General features: G+C 46.5%; 2 protein-coding genes and 1 long non-coding RNA gene across 4 annotated transcripts in view; 2 read left to right on the top strand and 1 right to left on the bottom strand.

The window, feature by feature from the left end:
• FLAI-K (saoe class I histocompatibility antigen, A alpha chain-like) overlaps window positions 1-26,231 on the bottom strand; it is a 184,168-nt gene that overhangs the window by 125,569 nt on the left and 32,368 nt on the right. The gene's annotated exons all lie outside the window — the stretch shown is intronic.
• Window positions 676-24,954, top strand: LOC109499541. The gene is made up of 2 exons (XR_006597650.1): window positions 676-1,694; window positions 24,740-24,954. It is a non-coding gene; the product is annotated as an uncharacterized LOC109499541 (long non-coding RNA).
• LOC105260391 (bromodomain-containing protein 4-like) lies at window positions 3,798-12,412 on the top strand. The gene is made up of 2 exons (XM_045057241.1): window positions 3,798-6,534; window positions 9,124-12,412. The coding sequence occupies exon 1, from the start codon at window positions 4,566-4,568 to the stop codon at window positions 6,321-6,323; it is 1,758 nt and encodes a 585-aa protein (XP_044913176.1). The 5' UTR covers window positions 3,798-4,565; the 3' UTR covers window positions 6,324-6,534; window positions 9,124-12,412.

The raw sequence follows: 26,231 nt of genomic DNA, 5'->3' as shown, positions 1-26,231 counted from the left end.
AGAAGCATCCCTGAAAACATAGTGTTAAAGTTTTTCTTTTAAATATTTTTAAAGGTTTATTTACTTTTGAGAGAGAGACAGAGAGAGAGACACACACACACACACACACACAGAGCACGAGTCAGGGGGCAGTAGAGAGAGAGGGGGGCACAGAATCTGAAGCAGGCTCCAGACTCCATGCTGTCAGCACAGAGCCCTGATGCGGGGCTTGAACTCACAAACCATGAGAGATTATGACCTGAGCTGAAGTCAGAGGCTTAACCAACTGAGCCACCCAGGCGCCCCTAGTGTTGAAGTTTTTTTTGTTTGTTTTTTTGTTTTTTTAATTTTTTTCAACGTTTATTTATTTTGGGGACAGAGAGAGACAGAGCATGAACGGGGGAGGGGCAGAGAGAGAGGGAGACACAGAATCAGAAGCAGGCTCCAGGCTCTGAGCCATCAGCCCAGAGCCTGACGCGGGGCTCGAACTCCCGGACCGCGAGATCGTGACCTGGCTGAAGTCAATGCTTAACCGACTGCGCCACCCAGGCGCCTCATAGTGTTGAAGTTTTTTAACGTTTATTTATTTTTGAGAGGCAAAGCAAGAAAAGGGGAGGGGCAGAAAGAGGGAAAGACACAGAATCCAAGGCAGCCTCCAGGCTCTGAGCTATCAGCACAGAGCCTGAACGGGGCTCACACTCACAAATCTTGAGATCATGACCTGAGCCGAAGTCTGGCACTTGACCGAGTCACCCAGGCGTCCCTCTGAAAATATACATTTGAGAACATATGTGATTATCTCCTTAGGATACACTCCTACCTGTATGGCTTAGTGCTGTAAGCATGAACCTCTTGATTTCACCTCAGCTTATGATCTCCGGGTTCCTGAGACCCAGCCTGGCATCCGACTGCTTGGGATTCTGTCTCCTCTCTCTCTCTGCCCCTCTCCCCGCTCCTGCGTGCACTCTTTCTCATTTTTCTCAAAATAAATAAATAAATTATTTTTTAAAAAGGATAAACTCTTAAAAGAGAATGTCTATGTCACAGTATCAGCACACTTCAATTGTGGAGACATTTTGCAGAACCCTTGAAAATTTTTATACCAGTCTTCACTCCCATTATCCTTTATGACAGTGTATTTTCCCGACCCTCTGTTGGACACTCTCATCACCTACTTTCACCTTTGCCAAGTTGAAGATACTAAGTTTTATACCCATTTTTATTCTGTTGGAGAACAAGAAGCAGGAGGCACCTTAAGAATGTCTGGAAGGAAAGGGACAGAACAGCAAGAAACTGAAAACAGTTCCATTCACAGGACAGAAGGATGCCGGGACTGCTTGCTCTCTCCAGAAGGATATAATACCGGCATCAGGCCTGGGATAAGAATGTTTTGTCTGGTGCCAGATGTACTTATGACCCAGTATGGAATACCCTGCAGGTGCACGGCCTGTCAAGATGCCAAATACTACGTTGTATGTGCTCGCTGTTATCAGACAATTTGCAAAAATAAAAGAGGCTTGAGCCAGGAGACCAGTGCTTCGGCTCCTGGAGAGTCAACCCCCTGCTGACTCATGGCACCTTCAGGCCCTGTCTCTCTACAGCTGGCGCCAGAACAGGGACCTGAAGGTGGACATTTGCCACACTGCTGAAGAAGTGCCACAGGAACCGAAGGGAACTTTGGAGCTGGGAAGTTCAGCCTTCGGGATTTCTGCAGGGTAAGTATGGGGAATTCTACTTCATCTAGTTAGGACTCACGTCTTCAGCTCTTGCAGACTTTATTAAAGAGCTCAGAGGTAGAAGTGAGTCCTTCTGCGTTGAGGACTTGTTTTATTTGGTAAAGAAACATTGTTACTGGTTACGCCCTCTGGCAAAAATGCTTTGAATCAGAAACTATGGAACTAGTTTTAGGTGCTGTGGGCAGAGCTCATCAACAAGGAGAAGTAATCCCTCTCTCCTTATGGTCTTTATGTAATTTAATTTCCCTGGCTTTGCAGCCCTTGCAGTCAGAATCCTAGGAAGAAGGGGGCATTAGTTCTTGCAACCCTCACTGGCTGAAAGTAATCATGAGCTTGTGGATAATGAGGACTGGGAGCCCAGCCCCTCAGCCCACCACCAGAGGGACAGAAACCTACGGGGGTCCCGGGTTAATGGCCCAGAGATAGTTACATCTCAAGCCTCCGGACACCTGCCTCCCTCACTGCCCCACGGTCCTGAGCCGGTCGATCCTGTTGAGGAAACTAAATGTTCTGCTTATTCAAAAAACCCATTTCTTTATACGTCTGCTGGGAGCATCGCAGTTCCTGTTTCCCCCATGATGCAGATGCTTCAACAAGCTAAGCCTGTGGGGGACACTGAATTAATGGCTAGTATAGCTGCAGTTTATCCTGTCAACATTACCCAAATTCCTCTTCATCAGCAATATCCTCAGGGAGGGCAACGATTTGATCATCATTACCTTTAAGTTTTAAGGTCATTAAGGATTTGAAACAGGCTTGCACGCAATATGGTGTTATACGTTGGGATTGGTGTCTGCTTTAGCGAATTCAGAGTGACTCATTCCGTGGGACTGGGGGGGGGGGGGGTCCTAGGTCGCACTGTCCTAAGTGCTTCTGAATTTTTGCAGTTTAGAATTTGGTGGGATGAAGAAGCACAGATACAGGCCTGGCGTGATGCCACCGCCAATGCTCCTGTGCCCATTACCCAAGAACAACTTAACGGACCGGACAATGGTTTGGCATACAGGTTCAGCTTCAGTACGATGATCAAGCCGTGATACAAGTTAGTTGTGCTGACTTGGTGTCTGGGAGAAAATGGCTACCCCGGGACAGGCTACAACCTCTTTTGTTCAAGTTAAACAGAGTCCTAAGGAACCCGATGTAGATTTCATGGATGGGCTAAAGGATGTTATTATAAAAACCATTTCTTGGGAGGGCTTATGGGATCTCCTCTTACAGCTGCTGGGTTTTGCTAATCTAATAAAGAATGGCAACAAGCTTTATGCCCAGTGAGGGCTCAAGTAGGTGATTTAACTCATTATTTAAAGGCCTGTCAAGATATCGGCTCAGAGGTCTATAAATGGGGCTACTGGCAGGGGCTATTCAAGGCACTGGGCCTCACAAACAGTCCAAGTGTTTTCCCTGTGGCAGATTGGGACATTATAAAAGGGATTTTCCACAGCCCAGTTCTAACAATTCAGGTGATCCACCTTGACCAACAGAAGGAAATACCAAACCTCCTGGGTTATGCGCCCCCCCACCCCCATGCAATAAAGGCTATCACTTTGCAAATCAATGTAGATCTAAATTCCATAGAATGGAATTCCTCTCCCTGGGGAAACCTGATAAAGCCCCCCACCCCAGGGCCCCAAATGTAAACAATATGGGGAATCAGATTCTACATTGTTATCCTGTGAGCAAAGGGACTCATCACGCAAATCTGTCCGTGACCCCCTCCAGGCCACAGGAAGGAGCTCTGCATCAGATATCCCAGCCACAGATTCCCTGGTCCTCGAATCTGCCATGGCAATTTATAAGGTTAAAACTGGGATTTATGCCCCTCTTCCTTCAGGGTCCATTGGCCTTCTTATTGGACGAAGTAGTCTTATATCCAAGGGAGTTCATGTCCACATAGGAATTATAGATACTGATTTTAAGGATGAAATTTTAGGAATGGTTAGTACTTCTGTTCCTTACTGTGTCATGGCAGGAGATCACTTTGCCCAACTAATTATTGTTGCCTTACATTGCTTTAAATTCCATGTCGATAGAATGGCAGGGAGGGTTTGGGCCTATCAGCAAACAGGTATCTGGCAAACATTTCTAAAGGACAGTGAAAGACCCCTTCCCCTTGTTTTGACCCCCTGTCATAATATGCTTAGCAATAGTAACGCCATTTGCAAGACAGCACCAAGAAGTTCAGGGGTCTTATCCTAAGTCCACCGTTTAGCTGCCAAACAGGATATCTGTGGTCAGCCACCCGGCCCTAAGATAGCCACCTGGCCCTAAGATGGGAATGGAAAGTACTGACTCCACCCGATAGACCCTAGAGATGAGCCTAGTCAGCCACCCATGTTTTTCCCCCTCATTCTGGGAAATCGCCCTCAGAAAAGAAAAGAAAAAAAAAAAAAAAAAAAACAGCCTCATTTAACTGGACCAATAAGACCCCGTAACTATGCTTCTCGCTTCTGTAACCGCGCTTCTGCCACTCCAACCCTATAAAAAGTCTCCCCAGCCCAACAAGAGGCGCGCAAGTCTTTGCTGAGACTTGACCGCCCCGGGTACCCGTGTACGAATAAACCTCTTGCTGTTTGCATCTGACTCGTGGTCTCGGTGTTCCGTGGGCACGGGGTCTCATCGCCGAGGAAGACCTAGTTCGGGGGTCTTTCACTTGGGGGCTCGTCCGGGATAGAGACCCCCAACCCCCGGGACCACCGACCCACCATCAGGAGGTAAGCTGGCCGGCGACCATATCTGTTGTCCTTGTATGAGTGTCTCTGTCATTTGATCTGATTTTGGCGGTGGAGCCGAAGGAGCTGACGAGCTCGAACTTCGCCCCCGCAACCCTGGAAGACGTTCCACGGGTGTCTGATGTCTGGAGCCTCTAGTGGGACAGCCATTGGGGCTAGATTGTTTGGGATCTCATCCGTATTAGGTGAATACAGGGTGTTGATCGGAGACGAGGGAGCCGGACCCTCAAGGTCTCCTTCTGAGGTTTCATTTTCGGTTTGGTATCGAAGCCGCGCGGCACGTCTTGTCATTCTTTGTCTTGTTGCGTCTTTCCTTGTCCCCTGTCTAACCTTTTTAATTGCAGAAGCCGTCATGGGCCAAACTGTAACTACCCCCTTGAGCCTCACCCTCAACCACTGGTCTGAGGTCCAGGCACGGGCCCGTAATCAGGGTGTCGAAGTCCGGAAAAAGAAATGGATTACACTGTGTGAAGCCGAATGGGTAATGATGAATGTAGGTTGGCCCCGAGAAGGAACTTTCACCATTGACAATATTTCACAGGTCGAGGAGAGAATCTTCGCCCCGGGGCCATATGGACACCCAGATCAAATCCCTTATATTACCACGTGGAGATCCCTAGCCACAGACCCCCCTCCATGGGTTCGCCCATTCCTGCCCCCTCCTAAGCATCCCAGGACAGATCCTCCCGAGCCTCTTTCGCCGCAACCCTCAGCCCCCCCCATCTCCTCCCTCTACCCCGTTCTCCCCAAACCAGACCCCCCCAAGGCGCCTGTATTACCACCCAATCCTTCTTCCCCTTTAATTGATCTCTTAACAGAAGAGCCACCTCCCTATCCTGGGGGTCACGGGCCAACACCGCCGTCAGGCCCTAGAACCCCAACTGCCTCCCCGATTGCCAGCCGGCTGCGAGAACGACGAGAAAATCCAGCTGAGAAATCTCAAGCCCTCCCCTTAAGGGAAGGCCCAAACAACAGACCCCAGTACTGGCCATTCTCGGCCTCTGACCTGTACAATTGGAAATTGCATAACCCCCCTTTCTCCCAGGACCCAGTGGCCCTAACTAACCTAATTGAGTCCATTTTAGTGACACATCAGCCAACCTGGGACGACTGCCAACAGCTCTTACAGGCTCTCCTGACGGCAGAGGAGAGACAAAGGGTCCTCCTTGAAGCCCGAAAGCAAGTTCCAGGCGAGGACGGACGGCCAACCCAGCTGCCCAATGTCGTTGACGAGGCTTTCCCCTTGACCCGTCCCAACTGGGATTTTGCTACGCCGGCAGGTAGGGAGCACCTACGCCTTTATCGCCAGTTGCTGTTAGCGGGTCTCCGCGGGGCTGCAAGACGCCCCACTAATTTGGCACAGGTAAAGCAAGTTGTACAAGGGAAAGAGGAAACGCCAGCCTCATTCTTAGAAAGATTAAAAGAGGCTTACAGAATGTATACTCCCTATGACCCTGAGGACCCAGGGCAGGCTGCTAGTGTTATCCTGTCCTTTATCTACCAGTCTAGCCCGGACATAAGAAATAAGTTACAAAGGCTAGAAGGCCTACAGGGGTTCACACTGTCTGATTTGCTAAAAGAGGCAGAAAAGATATACAACAAAAGGGAGACCCCAGAGGAAAGGGAAGAAAGATTATGGCAGCGGCAGGAAGAAAGAGATAAAAAGCGCCATAAGGAGATGACTAAAGTTCTGGCCACAGTAGTTGCTCAGAATAGAGATAAGGATAGAGAGGAAAGTAAACTGGGAGATCAAAGGAAAATACCTCTGGGAAAAGACCAGTGTGCCTATTGCAAGGAAAAGGGACATTGGGTTCGCGATTGCCCGAAACGACCCCGGAAGAAACCCGCAGACTCCACTCTCCTCAACCTAGAAGGTTAGGAGAGTCAGGGCCAGGACCCCCCCCCTGAGCCCAGGATAACCCTAAAAGTAGGGGGGCAACCAGTGACCTTTCTGGTGGATACGGGAGCCCAGCACTCGGTACTGACTCGACCAGATGGACCTCTCAGTGACCGCTCAGCCCTGGTGCAAGGAGCCACAGGAAGCAAAAACTACCGATGGACCACCGACAGGAGGGTGCAACTGGCAACCGGTAAGGTGACTCATTCTTTTTTATATGTACCTGAATGTCCCTACCCGTTATTAGGGAGAGACCTATTAACCAAACTCAAGGCCCAGATCCATTTCACCGGAGAAGGAGCTAATGTTGTTGGACCCATGGGCTTACCCCTACAAGTCCTCACCTTGCAACTAGAAGAAGAGTATCGGCTATTTGAGCCGGAAAGTGAACTAAAACAAGGTATGGACAGTTGGCTTAAAAACTTTCCCCAGGCATGGGCAGAAACAGGAGGTATAGGAATGGCTCATTGCCAAGCCCCCATCCTCATTCAACTTAAAGCTACTGCCACCCCAATCTCCATCCGGCAGTACCCCATGCCCCATGAAGCTTACCAAGGAATTAAACCCCATATAAGGAGAATGCTGGACCAAGGCATCCTCAAGCCCTGCCAGTCCCCATGGAATACACCCCTATTACCTGTCAAAAAGCCAGGAACCGGGGATTACAGACCAGTGCAGGACTTAAGAGAAGTAAACAAAAGGGTAGAAGACATCCATCCCACTGTGCCAAACCCATACAACCTCCTTAGCACCCTCCCACCTTCTCACCCTTGGTACACCGTCCTAGATCTAAAAGATGCTTTTTTCTGCTTGCGACTACACCCTGAGAGCCAATTACTCTTTGCATTTGAATGGAAAGATCCAGAGATAGGGCTGTCAGGGCAACTGACCTGGACTCGCCTTCCACAAGGGTTCAAGAATAGCCCCACCCTATTTGACGAGGCCCTACACTCAGACCTGGCAGATTTCAGGGTGAGGTATCCAGCTTTAGTCCTCCTACAATATGTAGATGACCTCTTACTGGCTGCGGCAACCAAGACCGAATGCCTAGAAGGGACTAAAGCACTCCTTGAGACTTTGGGCAATAAGGGTTACCGAGCCTCTGCAAAGAAGGCCCAAATTTGCCTGCAAAAAGTCACATACCTAGGGTACTCTTTAGAGGATGGTCAAAGATGGCTTACCAAAGCTCGGAAAGAAGCCATTCTCTCCATCCCTGTGCCTAAAAACCCACGGCAAGTGAGAGAGTTCCTTGGAACTGCAGGCTACTGCCGGCTGTGGATTCCCGGTTTTGCCGAGCTCGCTGCCCCGCTATATCCTCTCACTCGACCAGGAACTCTGTTTCAGTGGGGAACAAAACAACAATTGGCCTTCGAAAACATTAAAAAAGCCCTCTTGAGCTCCCCTGCCCTGGGGTTGCCAGATATCACCAAGCCCTTTGAATTATTTATTGATGAGAGCTCAGGGTTTGCGAAGGGGGTGTTAGTCCAAAAACTGGGACCCTGGAAAAGACCAGTTGCCTACCTATCAAAAAAACTGGATACAGTGGCATCTGGATGGCCCCCTTGTTTACGCATGGTTGCAGCCATCGCCATCCTAGTCAAGGATGCAGGGAAGCTAACTCTAGGACAGCCGCTAACTGTCCTGACCTCCCACCCAGTTGAGGCACTTGTCCGACAGCCTCCAAATAAATGGCTCTCTAATGCTAGAATGACTCATTACCAAGCTATGCTCCTCGATGCAGAGCGAGTCCATTTCGGGCCAACAGTCTCCCTTAACCCTGCCACCTTGCTTCCCCTCCCCAACGAGGGAAACCACCACGACTGCCTCCAGATTTTAGCTGAGACCCATGGCACCAGACCCGACTTAACTGACCAGCCGTTGCCGGATGCAGACCTGACCTGGTACACGGATGGTAGCAGCTTCATCCGTAACGGAGAGAGAAAGGCCGGAGCCGCAGTAACAACCGAATCTGAGGTAATCTGGGCTGCTTCCCTCCCACCCGGAACGTCAGCCCAGCGAGCCGAACTGATTGCCCTGACCCAGGCACTGAAGATGGCAAAAGGTAAGAAGCTAACTCTCTATACGGACAGCCGATATGCCTTTGCTACAGCTCATGTACACGGGGAAATCTACAGGCGGCGGGGCCTGCTAACTTCAGAAGGAAAAGAAATTAAAAATAAAAATGAAATCCTCGCCCTATTAGAGGCGTTATTCTTACCCAAAAGACTGAGTATCATCCATTGCCCGGGACACCAAAAAGGTGATAGTCCCCAGGCGAAAGGAAACAGATTAGCCGATGATACAGCAAAGAAAGCCGCCACAGAGACTCAATCATCACTAACCATCTTACCCACTGAACTTATAGAGGGTCCCAAAAGGCCTCCATGGGAATATGATGACAGTGATTTAGACCTTGTGCAGAAACTTGAAGCTCATTATGAGCCAAAAAGAGGTACCTGGGAGTACCAAGGGAAAACTATAATGCCTGAAAAATACGCAAAAGAGTTGATTAGCCATCTGCATAAGTTAACACACCTCAGTGCTAGGAAAATGAAAACTTTACTAGAAAGAGAAGAAACTGGGTTTTACCTCCCTAACAGAGACTTACACCTCCGGCAAGTAACAGAGAGCTGCCGGGCATGTGCTCAAATCAACGCAGGGAAAATAAAGTTTGGACCTGATGTAAGGGCCCGAGGCCACCGGCCCGGAATACATTGGGAAGTAGACTTCACTGAAATCAAGCCAGGAATGTATGGATATAAATACCTCTTGGTGTTCATAGACACCTTCTCTGGCTGGGCCGAAGCTTACCCCGCCAAACATGAAACAGCAAAAGTTGTTGCCAAGAAACTCTTAGAAGAGATTTTTCCTCGTTACGGGATCCCTCAGGTATTGGGTTCAGATAATGGACCCGCCTTTATCTCCCAGGTAAGTCAGTCTGTGGCCACCCTACTGGGGATTAATTGGAAATTACATTGTGCATACCGACCCCAAAGTTCAGGTCAGGTAGAAAGAATGAATAGATCAATTAAGGAGACTTTAACTAAATTAACGCTAGAAACTGGCTCTAAGGATTGGGTGCTCCTCCTGCCCCTGGTTTTATACCGGGTACGTAACACGCCAGGTCCCCACGGGTTAACTCCTTTTGAAATCCTGTACGGGGCACCCCCACCTATGGCTCACTTCTTTGATGCTGACATCTCTGGTTTCGCTACCTCCCCCACCATGCAGGCACATTTACGCGCCCTGCAGCTGGTCCAAGAAGAGATCCAGAGACCTCTAGCGGCAGCCTACCGAGAAAAGCTCGAAACCCCGGTTGTGCCTCACCCCTTCAAACCAGGAGACTCCGTCTGGGTTCGGAGACATCAAACCAAGAACCTCGAGCCACGGTGGAAGGGACCACATATCGTCCTCCTGACCACCCCCACGGCCTTAAAAGTAGACGGAGTTGCTGCTTGGATCCACGCCTCACATGTAAAGGCTGCAGGGCCAACCACCAATCAGGACCCCTCAGACGACCCCAGCTCAGACGATCCATCGAGATGGAAGGTCCAACGCACCCAAAACCCTCTAAAGATAAGACTTTCTCGTGGGACCTAATGATTCTGGTGGGGGTCTTATTAAGACTAGACGTGGGAATGGCCAATCCTAGTCCGCACCAAGTGTATAATGTAACTTGGACAATAACCAACCTTGTAACTGGAACAAAGGCTAATGCCACCTCCATGTTGGGAACCCTGACAGACGCCTTCCCTACCATGTATTTTGACTTATGTGATATAATAGGAAATACATGGAACCCTTCAGATCAGGAACCATTCCCAGGGTATGGATGTGATCAGCCTATGAGGAGGTGGCAACAGAGAAACACACCCTTTTATGTCTGTCCAGGACATGCCAACCGGAAGCAATGTGGGGGGCCACAGGATGGGTTCTGCGCTGTATGGGGTTGCGAGACCACCGGGGAAACCTATTGGAGACCCACCTCCTCATGGGACTACATCACAGTAAAAAAAGGGGTTACTCAGGGAATATATCAATGTAGTGGAGGTGGTTGGTGTGGGCCCTGTTACGATAAAGCTGTTCACTCCTCGATAACGGGAGCTAGTGAAGGGGGCCGGTGCAACCCCTTGATCTTGCAATTTACCCAAAAGGGAAGACAAACATCTTGGGATGGACCTAAGTCATGGGGGCTACGACTATACCGTTCAGGATATGACCCTATAGCCCTGTTCTCGGTATCCCGGCAAGTAATGACCATTACGCCGCCTCAGGCCATGGGACCAAATCTAGTCCTGCCTGATCAAAAACCCCCATCCAGGCAATCTCAAATAGAGTCCCGAGTAACACCTCACCATTCCCAAGGCAACGGAGGCACCCCAGGTATAACTCTTGTTAATGCCTCCATTGCCCCTCTAAGTACCCCTGTCACCCCCGCAAGTCCCAAACGTATAGGGACAGGAAATAGGTTAATAAATTTAGTGCAGGGGACATATCTAGCTTTAAATGTCACTAACCCCAACAAAACTAAAGACTGTTGGCTCTGTCTAGTCTCCCGACCGCCCTATTATGAAGGAATTGCGGTATTGGGCAATTACAGCAACCAAACCAACCCCCCCCCCATCCTGCCTATCCGACCCACAACATAAACTGACTATATCAGAAGTGTCCGGGCAAGGTTTGTGCATAGGGACTGTTCCTAAGACCCACCAAGCTTTGTGCAAAAAGACACAAAAAGGACATAAAGGGACTCACTATCTAGCAGCCCCTAGCGGTACCTACTGGGCATGCAACACCGGGCTAACCCCATGCATCTCCATGGCAGTGCTCAACTGGACCTCTGATTTTTGTGTCCTGATCGAGTTATGGCCCAGAGTAACTTACCATGAGCCTGAGTATATCTATTCCCACTTCGAAAATAAGCCCCGGTTCAAGAGAGATCCAATCTCCTTGACAGTTGCCCTCATGCTGGGAGGAATCACTGTAGGGGGCATGGCCGCCGGAATAGGAACAGGGACTGCGGCCCTTCTCGAGACAGCCCAGTTTAGACAACTGCAAATGGCCATGCACATGGACATTCAGGCCTTAGAGGAGTCAATTAGTGCCTTAGAAAAATCCTTGACTTCCCTTTCTGAAGTAGTCTTACAAAACAGGCGAGGCCTAGATATTCTGTTCCTACAGGAGGGAGGGCTATGTGCAGCGTTAAAAGAAGAATGTTGTTTTTATGCAGATCACACCGGATTAGTCCGAGATAATATGGCTAAATTAAGAGAAAGACTAAAACAGCGACAACAACTATTTGACTCCCAGCAGGGATGGTTTGAAGGGTGGTTCAACAAGTCCCCCTGGTTCACTACCTTAATATCCTCCATCATGGGCCCCTTAATGATCCTCCTCCTAATTTTACTCTTCGGACCTTGCATCCTTAACCGGTTGGTGCAGTTTGTCAAAGATAGAATATCCGTCGTGCAGACTTTAGTGCTAACCCAGCAACACCAACGCCTGGGGCAATGCGACTCAGACCAACCGTATCACCCCAGCTAAATGTATGATTCCATTTAGGCTCCTAAGAAAAGGGGGAAATGAAAGACCCCTTCCCCTTGTTTTGACCCCCTGTCATAATATGCTTAGCAATAGTAACGCCATTTGCAAGACAGCACCAAGAAGTTCAGGGGTCTTATCCTAAGTCCACCGTTTAGCTGCCAAACAGGATATCTGTGGTCAGCCACCCGGCCCTAAGATAGCCACCTGGCCCTAAGATGGGAATGGAAAGTACTGACTCCACCCGATAGACCCTAGAGATGAGCCTAGTCAGCCACCCATGTTTTTCCCCCTCATTCTGGGAAATCGCCCTCAGAAAAGAAAAGAAAAAAAAAAAAAAAAAAAACCAGCCTCATTTAACTGGACCAATAAGACCCCGTAACTATGCTTCTCGCTTCTGTAACCGCGCTTCTGCCACTCCAACCCTATAAAAAGTCTCCCCAGCCCAACAAGAGGCGCGCAAGTCTTTGCTGAGACTTGACCGCCCCGGGTACCCGTGTACGAATAAACCTCTTGCTGTTTGCATCTGACTCGTGGTCTCGGTGTTCCGTGGGCACGGGGTCTCATCGCCGAGGAAGACCTAGTTCGGGGGTCTTTCAACAGAAGGCCTGTGATGACCTTACAAATTAACAGAAAATTGTTTACTGGCTTGGTAGACTCAGGAGCTGATGTCACCATCATTGCTTCTGAGTCTTGGCCCAAGAATTGGCCACTTTGACCTGTATCTGCAGTCTTTACAGGTGTAGGAAAAGCTACTGATATCCAACAGAATGTTGAAATTTTTCTATGTAAAGGGCCCGAAGGCCAGGCTGCTACTATCCAGCCTTATGTTACTGATAGAGCTACTGTTATGCCCAGAATTCGTGATCCCCAAAGACCACCAGGGAGCCGAGTTCGATGCAAAAGCAAAAGAGCCTTTATTCGAGCTAGCTCGAGCTCAGTCCCCTAACTGCACCGACGCAGCAGTGAGATGCCATGAGAGGGAGTGAGTTTCAAAAGCACAAAGGTTTTATAGGGGTCTAGGGGCAGTTGGTGAGGTAATGACTGTGGCCTCAGCCGATTGGCTGGGGAAGGGTCGTGGCCTTGGCCAATTGGCTGGGGAACGGTCGGAGTCCTGTTATGCAGGTCGCCGGGCAGGCGTGTTTTGATCGGGAAGCTTGAAAGGGTAAGTGGGAGGTTACTCAAGGGGAGGAGGTGTCCTTTCATTCCCCCCTCGTCATGTAGCTTGCGGACCCAATCATGGGACCGGCTGCATTTATGGTGACAAGGGGAACAGAGTTTGGAGGTTTATGCAAAGTTCTGGGAACCAAGTGTCCCTGGGGTGGCTCTGAGGTCTGATTAAGTATTGTCCCCGAGCTGGTGTCTATGATCTGCCAGGTGATGTTTTGGGGGGCGTGGGGACTCCCAGCAGCATGAGCAAAGACAAGTAGAGTTAACAGAGTTACCAATATTAGGTGGGTCAAATGCGCTGTAGCTTGAGCTTGAGCGGGTTGTGTTGGTCCCCACTGACGGCCCATCGCATGACGAAGTCCTTCTGGATCAAGGAGGGGTCCGCTGGCCAAACGTGGGTGTGATGGACCCAGGTTGAGATGCCGTCTACTTTGAGAGCGGTGGGGGTTGTCAGCACCACGATGTAGGGTCCCTTCCATTGCGGCTTGAGGGTCTCTCAGTGGTGCCTCTTGACATAGACCCAGTCTCCGGCCTGTACTCATGAGGTGTCGGGGTCGGGCCAGCCTCATAGATGGCACGGAGGCGCGACCAAATGTCCTTGTGCGCCCTCTGGAGCCCTCTCAAGGAAAGAAAAAGTTCTTGATCTTTAAACTTAGCAAGAAGGTTGGGAATAATAGGGGGTGGCCTGCCAAACATGATCTCGTAGGGAGTAAAACCCAGAGTGTAAGGAGTGTTCTTAACCCGGTAAAGGGCATACGGTAGGAGAGTCACCCAGTCCCCGCCAGTCTCCATGGTTAATTTGGTAAGGGTCTCTTTTAGGGTTCTATTCATCCTTTCTACCTGTACTGAGCTCTGAGGCCTATAAGCACAATGTAATTTCCAGTTTGCCCCCACCGCCTTGGCTACTGACTGCATTACCTGTGAGATAAAAGCTGGTCCCTTGTCTGATCCTATCATGGCAAGAAAACCATACCTGGGTAAGATGTCTTCTAGTAGCTCCTTAGCCACCGTCTGAGCTGTTTCATGCTTGGTTGGGTATGCCTCCACCCAGCCAGAGAAGGTGTCTGTAAATACTAAAAGATATCTATAACCATACTTTCCTGGTTTGACTTCAGTGAAGTCGACTTCCCATTGGGCTCCTGGTCTGGTGCCTCTGAGCCTGGTTCCTTTTTTATTTGATGTGGCTCTCGCGTTGGTGAGTTGGCAGGTCTTGCAGGCAGATACAACTTGCTCTATTTTGGTGTCCTGTTGGTGAATCCTCTCCCTGCATATCTGAGCCTTCTTCGCGGATGCCCGGTATCCTAAGGCCCCCAGGGTAGCCAGCAGGTCCTGGGTCCCTCACTCACAGTCTTTTGGCCTTGTCGGCAGCAATCAGGATGTCATCTACATACTGTAGGAGGGTGAGGCCAGGGTGCTCCCTTCTGTACTCACCCAGGTCCTCGTGTAGTGCCTCGTCGAAGATAGTGGGTGAATTTTTGAATCCCTGAGGTAGCCGTGTCCAGGTGAGTTGCCCATTGTAGCCCTCCTCCAGATCATGCCACTCGAAGGCGAACAAGGGTTGGCTCTGGGGTGCCAGCGGCAGACTGAAGAAGGCGTCCTTTAAATCTAGTACAGTATACCAGACCCTGGAGGGCGCCAAGGACCTCAAGAGAGTATATGGGTTGGGAACAGTTGGGTGTATGTCCGCGACCCTCTTATTTACTTCCCGGAGGTCTTGTACCGGTCGGTAGTCATTTGTGTGAGGCTTTTTGATCAGCAGTAGGGGGGTGTTCCAGGGAGACTGGCAAGGAACTAGTACCCCTAGGCTTTGTAGTCTCCGGATGTGTGGCTGGATCCCCTTCTGGGCCTCTTGAGACATGGGGTATTGTTTGATCCTTACCGGACTTTCTCCTGGCTTGAGCTCTACCAGGACCAGGGTCCTGTGAGCGGCTAGTGCTGTTCCCCCCCCACCGCCCCCCAGTCTCTGCCCAAACTGAGGGGAATTTTTGTAGCCATCTGTCTATATTATTCTCTCTCAGGAGCGCCTCCTGGTGGAGGCGGTATTCATCCTCTAGTTTCATGGTCAGGACCTGGATGGGGTGGCCCTTGCCATTGGTGACCTGAGGCCCCCCTTGTCTGAAAGTTATCTGAGCTCCAATCTTGATCAGTAAGTCCCGTCCTCACAGTGAGTAGGGGCATTCTGGTATTACCATAAAGGAGTGGGATACCCAGCCCGTTCCCAAATCTACTGTTCTTCGGGTAGTCCATGAATACTGGCTCATGCCAGTTGCCCCTTGTACCCAGGACTTCTTGCTAGCTAGTTTTCCTTGTGGGGTGCGGAGGACCGAATGTTGTGCTCTGGTGTCGACGAGGAAGTCAACAGGGGTCCCCTCCACTTTAAGAGTTGCCCTGGGTTCAGGGAGAGGGTCCGAACCCCGACTCCCCTAATCACTTAGTTCATCTAGCTCTAGGACTTTTACTCAATCAGTCTTGCTTCCCTTCCTGCCGGCCTTTTTCAGACAATCTTGGGCCCAATGCCCTACCTCCTTGCAGTATGCGCACTGATCTTTCTGCAGCCTCTGCTTCCCCTCCTTGGTGGTTCCTTTACCTTTTCTTGCATCGTCTGCCAGCTGCCGGAGACGGCGGTCTCGTTCCTCGGGGGAGTCAGCAGTGGTAGCTAGTAGTATTCTGGCCAAGTCTTGAGTCTGCTTACTGCTGGCAGCTGCCATGGCGTGAGCCTGCTTGTCCTCAGGAGGCTCCTGGTTATTATATACATTTTTGGCTACCACCAGTAAGTCCTGCAGACTTTTTCCTCCTAGTCTATCTATTTTCTGTAATTTTCTCCTAATGTCTATGGGTGATTGGTTTACAAAGGCCATGATAACAGCTGCCTTGCTTTCCGGAGCCTCTGGATCCATGGGGGTATAGGTACGGAATGCCTCCATGATCCGTTCTAAAAAGGCAGCTGGAGGGGGATCCTGGGAAGATGGCAGCGTAGGAGGACGCTGGGTTCACTGCACATCCTGCTGATCACTTAGATTCCATCTACACCTGCCTAAATAACCCAGAGAACCGCCAGAAGACTACCAGAACAGGGTCTCTGGAGCCAAGCGCAGACGAGAGGCCCATGGAAGAGGGTAGGAAGGGCGGAGAGGTGGTGTGCGCTTTACGGACTGGCGGGAGGGAGCTGGGGCAGAGGGGCGGCCCGCCGGCCAAGCAGAGCCCCAAGTCTGGCTTGCAAAAGCGGAGGGGCCAGACGGAGTGTGTTCCGACAGCAAGCGGGACTTGACATCTGAAATGTTATAAGCTAACAGCTCTGCTCAGAGAACGGGAGGGCTAGAGGACAATGGAAGGGAGAGTTGAGCCCTGATGACAGAGCTAAGATTGGCGGGGAACAAAGGCACTCTCCAGCACCATCTCCCTCGACCATCCCCCAGCCAAAATCCCAAAGGGAACCAGTTCCTGCCAGGGAACTTGCTTGCACGGCACAAACACCCAACCCTATGCTTCTGCGGATCCATCCCTCCGGCGGATCTGACTCCCTCCCTGTGCCTCAGGGCCCATCCTGAAGCAGATCTCCAAAGGAAAAGCGAGCTGAACCTCCCCTCCTGCCCCTGTGCACCTTGCCGATACACTCCAGCTAATACGCCAGATCCCCAGCACTGCAAGCCTGGCAGTGTGCAAGTAGCCCAGATGGGCCACGCCACCCCACAGGGAATCCCGCCCCTAGGAGAGGGGAAGAGAAGGCACACACCAGTCTGACTGTGGCCTCAGCGGTGGGCTGGGGGCAGACATCAGGTCTGACTGCGGCCCCGCCCACCAATGCAAGTTATTCAAGACAGCACAGGGGAAGTGCCCCACAGTCCTGCACCACTCCAGGTACTATCCAAAATGATGAAACAGAAGAATTCCCCTCAGAAAACGTCGAGGAAATAACAACAGCTAACGAAGTGATCAAAAATGATTTAAACAATACAACAGAAAGTGAATTTAGAATAATAGTCATGAAATTAATCCCTGGGCTTGAAAACAGTATAAAGGACAGCAGAGAATCTCTTGCTACAGAGATCAAGGGACTAAGGAACAGTCAGGTGGAGCTAAAAAATGCTATCAATGAACTGCAAAATAAAATGGAGACAACTGCGGTTCGGATTGAAGAGGCAGAGGAGAGAATAGGTGAACTAGAAGATAAAATTATGGAAAAAGAAGAAGCTGGAAAAAAGAGAGATAAAAATATCCAGGAGTATGAGGGGATAATTAGAGAACTAAGTGATGCACTAAAGAGAAATAATCTATGCATAATTGGTATTCCAGAGGAGGAAGAGAGAGGGAAAGGTGCTGAATGTGTACTTGAAGAACTAATAGCTGAGAACTTCCCGGATCTGGGGAAGGAAAAAGGCATTGAAATCCAAGAAGCACAGAGAACTCCCTTCAGACGTAACTTGAATCAATCTTCTGCACAACATATCATAGCGAAACTGGCAAAATACAGGGATAAAGAGAAAATTCTGAAAGCAGCTAGAGATAAACACACTCTAACTTATAAAGGGAGACCCATAAGACTCATGACGGATCTCTCCACTGAAACTTGACAGGCCAGAAAGGAATGGCAGGAGATCTTCAATGTGATGAACAGGAAAAATATGCAGCCGAGAATCCTTTATCCAGCAAGTCTGTCATTTAGAATAGAAGAAGAGATGAAGGTCTTCCCACACAAACAAAAACTGAAGGAATTCGTCACCACTAAACCAGCCCTACAAGAGATCCTAAGGGAGATCCTGTGAGACAAAGTACCAGAGACATCGCTACAAGCATGAAACCTACAGACATCACAATGACTCTAAACCCATATCTTTCTATACTAACACTGAATGTAAATGGACTAAATGCGCCAACCAAAAGACATAGGGTATCAGAACGGATAAAAAAACAAGACCCATAGAGGCACCTGGGTGGCCTGGTCGGTTAAGCGTCCGACTTCAGCTGAGGTTATGATCTCACGGTCCGTGAGTTCGAGCTCAGAGCCTGCTGACAGCTCAGAGCCTGGAGCCTGTTTCGGATTCTGTGTCTCCCTCTCTCTCTTCTCCTCCCCTGTTCATGCTCTGTCTCTCTCTGTCTCAAAAATAAATAAACGTTTAAAAAAAATTAAAAAAAAAAACCAAGACCCATTTATTTGCTGTCTACAAGAGACTCATTTTAGACCTGAGAACATCTTCAGATTGAGAGTGAGGGGATGGAGAACTATTTATCATGCTACTGGAAGCCAAAAGAAAGCTGGAGTAGCCATACTTCTATCAGACAAACTAGACATTAAATTAAAGGCTGTAACAAGAGATGAAGAAGGGTATTATATAATAATTACAGGGTCTATCCATCAGGAAGAGCTAACAATTATATATGTCTATGCACTGAATACGAGAGCCCCCAAATATATACAACAATTACCCACAAACATAAGCAACCTTATTGATAAGAATGTGGTAATTGCAGGGGACTTTAACACTCCACTTACAGAAACGGATAGATCATCTAGACACACGGTCAATAAAGAAACAAGGGCCCTGAATGCTACATTGGATCAGATGGACTTGACAGATGTATTTAGAACTCTGCATCCCAAAGCATGAGAATATACTTTCTTCCCGAGTGCACATGGAACATTCTCCAAGATAGATCACATACTGGGTCACAATACAGCCCTTCCTAAGTATACAAGACTTGAAATCATACCATGCATACTTTCAGACCACAATGCTATGAAGCTTAAAATCAACCACAGGAAAAAGTCTGGAAAACCTCCAATAGCATGGAGGTTAAAGAACACCCTACTAAAGAATGAGTGGGTCAACCAGGCAATTAGAGAAGAAATTTAAAAATATATGGAAACAAACGAAAATGAAAATACAACAATCCAAACGCTTTGGGATGCAGCAAAGGCAGTCCTGAGAGGAAAATACATCGCAATCCAGGCATATCTCAAGAAACAAGAAAAATCCCAAATACAAAATCTAACAGCATACCTAAAGGAAATAGAAGCAGAACAGCAAAGACAGCCTAAACCCAGCAGAAGAAGAGAAATAATAAAGATCAGAGCAGAAATAAACAATATAGAATCTTAAAAAACTGTAGAGCAGATCAACGAAACCAAGAGTTGGTTTTTTGAGAAAATAAACAAAATTGACAAACCTCTAGCCAGGCTTCTCAAAAAGAAAAGGGAGATGACCCAAATAGAAAAAATCATGAATGAAAATGGAATGATTACAACCAATCCCTCATAAATACAAGCAATTATCAGGGAATACTATGAAAAATTATATGCCAACAAATTGGACAACCTGGAAGAAATGGACAAATTCCTGAACACCCACAGTCTTCCAAAACTCAATCAGGAGGAAATAGAAAGCTTGAACAGACCCATAACCAGCGAAGAAATTAAATCAGTTATCAAAAATCTCCCAACAAATAAGAGTCCAGGACCAGATGGCTTCCCAGGGGAGTTCTACCAGACGTTTAAAGCAGAGATAATACCTATCCTTCTCAAGCTATTCCAAAAAATAGAAAGGAAGGAAAACTTCCAGACTCATTCTATGAAGCCAGTATTACTTTGATTCCTAAACCAGACAGAGACCCAGTAAAAAAAGAGAACTACAGGCCAATATCCCTGATGAATATGAATGCAAAAATTCTCAATAAGATACTAGCAAATCGAATTCAACAGCGTATAAAAAGACTTATTCACCATGATCAAGTGGGATTCATTCCTGGGATGCAGGGCTGGTTCAACATTCACAAATCAATCAACGTGATACATCACATTAATAAAAGAAAAGATAAGAACCATATGATCCTGTCAAACGATGAAGAAAAAGCATTTTACAAAACTCAGCAACTTTTCTTAATAAAAACCCTCGAGAAAGTCGGGATAGAAGGAACATACTTAAAGATCATAAAAGCCATTTATGAAAAGCCCACAGCTAACATCATCCTCAATGGGGAAACACTGAGAGATTTTTCCCTGAGATCAGGAAGACGACAGGGATGTCCACTCTCACCACTGTTGTTTAACATAGTGTTGGAAGTCCTAGCACCACCAATCAGACAACAAAAGGAAATCAAAGGCATCAAAATTGGCAAAGATGAAGTCAAGCTTTCACTTTTTGCAGATGACATGATATTATACATCGAAAATCCGATAGACTCCACCAAAAGTCTGCTAGGACTGATACATGAATTTAGCAAAGTTGCAGGATACAAAACCAATCTACAGAAATCAGTTGCATTCTTATACACTAATAATGAAGCAACGGAAAGACAAATAAAGAAACTGATCCCATTCACAATTTTACCAAGAAGCATAAAATACGTAGGAATAAATCTAACCAAAGATGTAAAAGATCGGTATGCTGAAAACTATAGAAAGCTTATGAAGGAAATTGAAGAAGATATAAAGAAATGGAAAAACACTCCATGCTCATGGATTGGAAGAATAAATATTGTCAAAATGTCAATACTACCCAAAGCTATCTACACATTCAATGCAATCCCAATCAAAATTGCACCAGCATTCTTCTCGAAACCAGAACAAGCAATCCTAAAATTCATATGGAACCACAAAAGGCCCCGAATAGCCAAAGGAATTTTGAAGAAGACCAACGCAGGAGGCATCCCAATCCCAGACTTTAGCCTCTACTACAAAGCTGTAATCATCAAGACAGCATGGTATTGGCACAAAAACAGACACATAGACCAATGGAATAGAATAGAAACCCCAGAACTAGACCCACAAACGTATGGCCAACTCATCTTCGACAAAGCAGGAAAGACCATCCAATGGAAGAAAGACAGTCTCTTTAATAAATGGTGCTGGGAGAACTGGACAGCAACATGCAGAAGATTGACACTAGACCACTTTCTCACACCATTCACAAAAATAAACTCAAAACGGATAAAGGACCTGAATGTGAGACAGGAAACCATCAAAACCCTAGAGGAGAAAGCAGGACAAAACCTCTCTGACCTCAGCCACAGCAATTTCTTACTTGACACATCCCCAAAGGGAAGGGAATTAAAAGCAAAAATGAACTACTGGGACCTTATGAAGATAAAATCTTCCACACAGCAAAGGAAACAACCAACAAAACTAAAAGGCAACCAATGGAATGAGAAAAGACATTTGCAAATGACATATCGGACAAAGGGCTAGTATCCAAAATGTATAAAGAGCTCACCAAACTCCACACCCGAAAAACAAATAACCCAGTGAAGAAATGGACAGAAAACATGAATAGACACTTCTTTAAAGAAGACATCCGGATGGCCAACAGGCACATGAAAAGATGCTCAACGTTGCTCCTCATCAGGGAAATACAAATCAAAACCACACTCAGATATCAACTCACGCCAGTCAGAGTGGCTAAAATGAACAAATCAGGAGACTATAGATGCTGGAGAGGATGTGGAGAAACGGGAACCCTCTTGCACTGTTGGTGGGAATGCAAATTGGTGCAGCCACTCTGGAAAACAGTGTGGAGGTTCCTCAAAAAATTAAAAATAGACCTACCTTATGACCCAGCAATAGCACTGTTAGGAATTTACCCAAGGGATACAGGAGTACTGATGCATAGGGGCACTTGTACCCCAATGTTTATAGCAGCACTCTCAACAATAGCCAAATTATGGAAAGAGCCTAAATGTCCATCAACTGATGAATGGATAAAGAAATTGTGGTTTATATACACAATGGAGTACTACGTGGCAATGAGAAAGAATGAAATATGGCCCTCTGTAGCAACGTGGATGGAACTGGAGAGTGTGATGCTAAGTGAAATAAGCCATACAGAGAAACACAGATACCATATGTTTTCACTCTTATGTGGATCCTGAGAAACTTAACAGACCCATGGGGGAGGGGAAGGAAAATAAAAGAGGTTAGAGTGGGAGAGAGCCAAATCATAAGAGACTCTGAAAAACTGAGAACAAACTGAGGGTTGTTGGGGGGTGGGAGGGAAGGGAGGGTGGGTGATGGGTATTGAGGAGGGCACCTTTTGGGATGAGCACTGGGTGTTGTATGGAAACCAATTTGACAATAAATTTCATATATTGGAAAAAAAAAAAGGTGCCTTGTTCAACCCTGAGGTTATTTGTCCTACCTGTCTCATCCCCTAGGCTAGCTAAGATAAACAGAGGTGGTGCCTCAAGTCCGCTGTAAAAAACCTTCTGCCCAACTGCCCAGCGCCAGGATTTTTTTTGTATTAACCTAAACCCCTAACCTCGGATATTGTCAAGACCCCCTTTCCCTCACGTCCTCAAGTTAATGGTCACAGATTGTCTCTGTGCATGTCCATCATCATGTTTGTAAGCCTTCTGATCCTAATGAAAACGGGGCATAGACCCTCATTCAGGGCTCTTGTCTTTTCCCGGACGTTAGCGATCTCTCGCTTTTCATCCTGCATCCTGCTCTCTTGCTGGCCAAGAGAGGACTTTAGACTTAGAGTCTACGACAGCTTCGTGAATTCAGAGAGAAGTACCGTTGTGCTGGGTTCTGAGTCTTGTGATCACATGGAGATGCCCATGTGGATGAGTCAGCAGGGTTCAAACACAGGGAAGGTGAGCATGAGAAAGTCAGGGGACTGCTGCTATTATGTTCCTGCGTGTATGTATTCTTTCTGGTTCTAAACGTCCCCGCTAACAGTCCAGATTACAAACTCTGAATTCCCTGAACTCTTCACTGAGTTGTCCCGCGTGTCCACCCTGTCATCTCCATTTATTTCTTATGTCAGATTCAGTGAGTCAACAATACTGCCAGAAAACTATATGTTAGACAAGGATACTATTGAAAAACATTTGAGCACCAGTACAATAATACAATGTATAAATAAAAAGATGTAAGTTATACTGTGTCTATGTTCTAAATAAACCATGTATTAGAAAACTGCTCACAAATGATGTCAGTTATAGTCTATTTATTTCTTAAACTATTATAAAAAGTTAGTTGTTCAGATTTAAAAGTATTTTGGGGTGGCACCTGGGTGACTCAGTCGGTTAAGTGTCTGACTTCAGCTCAGGTCGTGATCTCATCATGGTTAGAGGGTTCGAGCCCTGCATAGGGCTCTCTGCTGTCAGCAGGGAGCCTGCTAGGGATTTTGTCTCTCTCTCTCTCCTACATCCCTCTCTCTCTCTCTGTCTCAAAATAAGTAAATAAACTAAAAAAAAAAAGTATTTTTGACTGATTTTTTTATACAGTTGTCATTAGCAAAATGATATGCCATTGTGAGCCCTGGTTGGACAAGCGAGCCCATAACAAGTTTTCAATGTGTTCCCATTCAATTGTCTTTAATGTAACAGCACATAAACATTATGCTGCTCACGGTACTAGATTCTCTCTCACTTTAACTATTACATTAAATATTTTTTACATTGTAATACTGTCTGAAGTTCTTACATATTTAATATCTCTGTAGTTAACTGAGGCACAAAAATCATTTGTTATAATGACATATTTACTTAAGTGAGATTAATTTTATTCATTTAATAAATAAAATCTATATAGTTTGGTAAATAATCAGGGTAAATTAAATTAAACTTAAAACTTCTGCATGTGTTTATTTCTTTCAAATGACAAGTGAAATCACATATATTATTAAATAATTGTCTTTCTCTTGATATGGGATTTTTCTTTCAAATGGTATGTCCTATTACTTTTTTTGAAACATAGTATTACCTAGTTTTTCCCCTTTGATTCCGTTACTAATTTTGTAAGTTAATTACTTCTTCCTTTCTCAGATTAATCCAGCCTCTGTAATAAGTAACAAATCTCTCTGGTAAGGCTAAAGACAGTAGTGACCTCACTGTTCATAGACAAGTTATTAACGCCAACTCTCTGAAAAAAAGTTTATCTTCCAAACCTTTACCTACTCCAATTGCATGAATGCTTATAAAGTGACCCTAACAGGTTTGATACTATTTCCAGCTGCTGTTGCCATCTTAGCACTGCAGGAGCCCAGACCTGCCCAGTGTCCTGGTTTCCACCCAAATATTCAGATATTATTTAATCTTCTTAGTGTTTCTTTATTTACCTGTTGTTTTTATAGCTGACTTTGTGGAAGATAGATACCATCATTATACATTTTATTTATCAATTCTCATACCCAAGATTAGAATTTGTTATACACATTCGCTTCATTTAAAATGTTGGTGGCTCAGTTGGTTAAGTGTCTGACTTCAGCTCAAGTCATGATCTCGCGGTTCCTGAGTTCGAGCCCCCTGTGGGCTCTGTGCTCACAGCTCAGAATCTAGAGCTTGCTTTGGACTCAGTCTCTCTCTCTCTCTCTCTCTCTGCCCCTCGCCTGCTAGCACTCTGTCTCTCTCTCTGTTGTAAAATAAGTAAACGTTAAAATAATGCCAAAACAGGGGCCCCTGGGTGACTTAGTCGTTTAAGCATCGGACTCTTGATTTCGGTCAAGTTGTGATCTCAGGGTCATAGGATCGAGCCCCAATTCTGGCTCTGTGCTGAGCATGGAGCCTGCTTAAGATTCTCTCTCAAAATAAATAACCACTTTTTTAAAAAGTCAAAAAGCTACCAAAATTGTAATAGAATAATTTTAAATAGTTTTTAAAATTTGAGTAGAGTTGACACAGAATGTTACATTGGTTCCAGGTGTAAAAGGTAACGTATGACAAGTTCACACATTGTGCTCTCTCCACCACAGGTGTAGCTGCCCTGTCACATCCTGTTACAGTATCAGTGACTGTTCCTCATGCTGTGCCTTCTATTCCCGTCACTTCTTCATTCCCTAACTGGAGCCTGTGTTCCCGCTCCCCCTTACCCGCTGTCCCAACCCCCACACTCTCCTTTCTGGCAACTAACTCAGATGTTCATTTACTGTATGATAATACGTGTGAATAAAAAGTGTCCTGAAGTAAATATTTAAAGTGATTTATTTGAATTCACATTTCACTGTATCATCCTGAAATCCCTGAATACATGACTTACGCAGTACCAAGTTAGAATATCCAGAAATTTCTCTAAAACTTTGTGTGAGACCCTGAACTTTGTGGCCACACTGGCACCATGGGTACACGTGTAACCATGTCACATCTTGTTTGAGCACCGATGACTACCTTTGGTGCACTGGATTCTCAAATCAACAAAAACCCTCCTTCTTACAAGTCTTCAATTTAGTATTGAAGTGATTAAAACACATTCAGGTGACATAGTTGAAACAACACTTATGATTTTTTGCTTGATTTATAAGTTGTCCAAATACTTGTCTTATTCTGGCAGACACACGGTTTGCAGCCAGCAGCACAGTGACAGGGACCACAGGGACATGTGCTGCTCACAGTCCGGTCACAGCCTTCGTTCACCATGTAAAATGCTCTGCTTCACTGCACAGTAGATAGTGTCACTTCTGATGGCACTTTTCCCCTGTTGGTTGCTCTTACCAAACCTGTAAAGACTATTATGCAAAGTTTTTCTGTTTCAAAGACTTTACTGTGTGAAGTTCATTTATAATGTTCTTCACACTTTTCTTCCTGATTATTGCTAATTGTTCATTGCATTCTGGGCACTGACAGCATGTGCTTAGCACGTGCACATTCACACAGCTTTGGAGCATGATTTGCCCGTAATATTACATGGTTAGCAAGAGTAAGACATCAGTGAGTTCTGACAAAAATAACAGAGATCTTTTTTTAATTTTAGAAATTTCAAACAGTGTTTTCTTTGAACTAAATCATACACAGTCTAGAAGCCATTCCCAAGCGTTGTACAGTATTAGATGCTCTGTGACACAGCAGGTTGTGATTCATTGCTGGTGTTATGGCTCCCTGTTCCCTCTCAGACCCAGAAGATTCACGATTAGTATATTTCAAGCAATGTTAAAAGGCACTGAAGCTTTGTCACTTCATTCTGTTTATTCTTAGTATTGTATTTATGCTCTTGAATCTGTATGTATTATTTCCACAACGGTTGTGGCAGACTGACATTGAAAACAAAGGAAAAGTTGTGCAACATGAAGGTAATGATAAACTGAAGACTCTCCTAATCTCAGAGGGAAGAAACACAATCCAGATCGTTGTCCAAACTGCCTTCAGATCACATCTGCCATGTCAGCTCTTCTCCCACACCCAGCCTGCCAGCCTGCCCTACATTTTCGGACTTCCAGCCCCACCCCAGTCCCATGAGCTGCTTCCTTAAAA

The sequence above is a fragment of the Felis catus genome, chromosome B2 (genome assembly GCF_018350175.1).
Source record: "Felis catus isolate Fca126 chromosome B2, F.catus_Fca126_mat1.0, whole genome shotgun sequence".
NCBI lineage: Eukaryota > Metazoa > Chordata > Mammalia > Carnivora > Felidae > Felis > Felis catus.
This window is presented reverse-complemented; position numbering and strand designations above follow the sequence as displayed.

What these genes read in the sequence shown, in the direction of transcription:
- LOC105260391 (XM_045057241.1), top strand. Translation starts at nt 4,566, where the DNA reads ATGTCTGGAGCCTCTAGTGGGACAGCCATTGGGGCTAGATTGTTTGGG.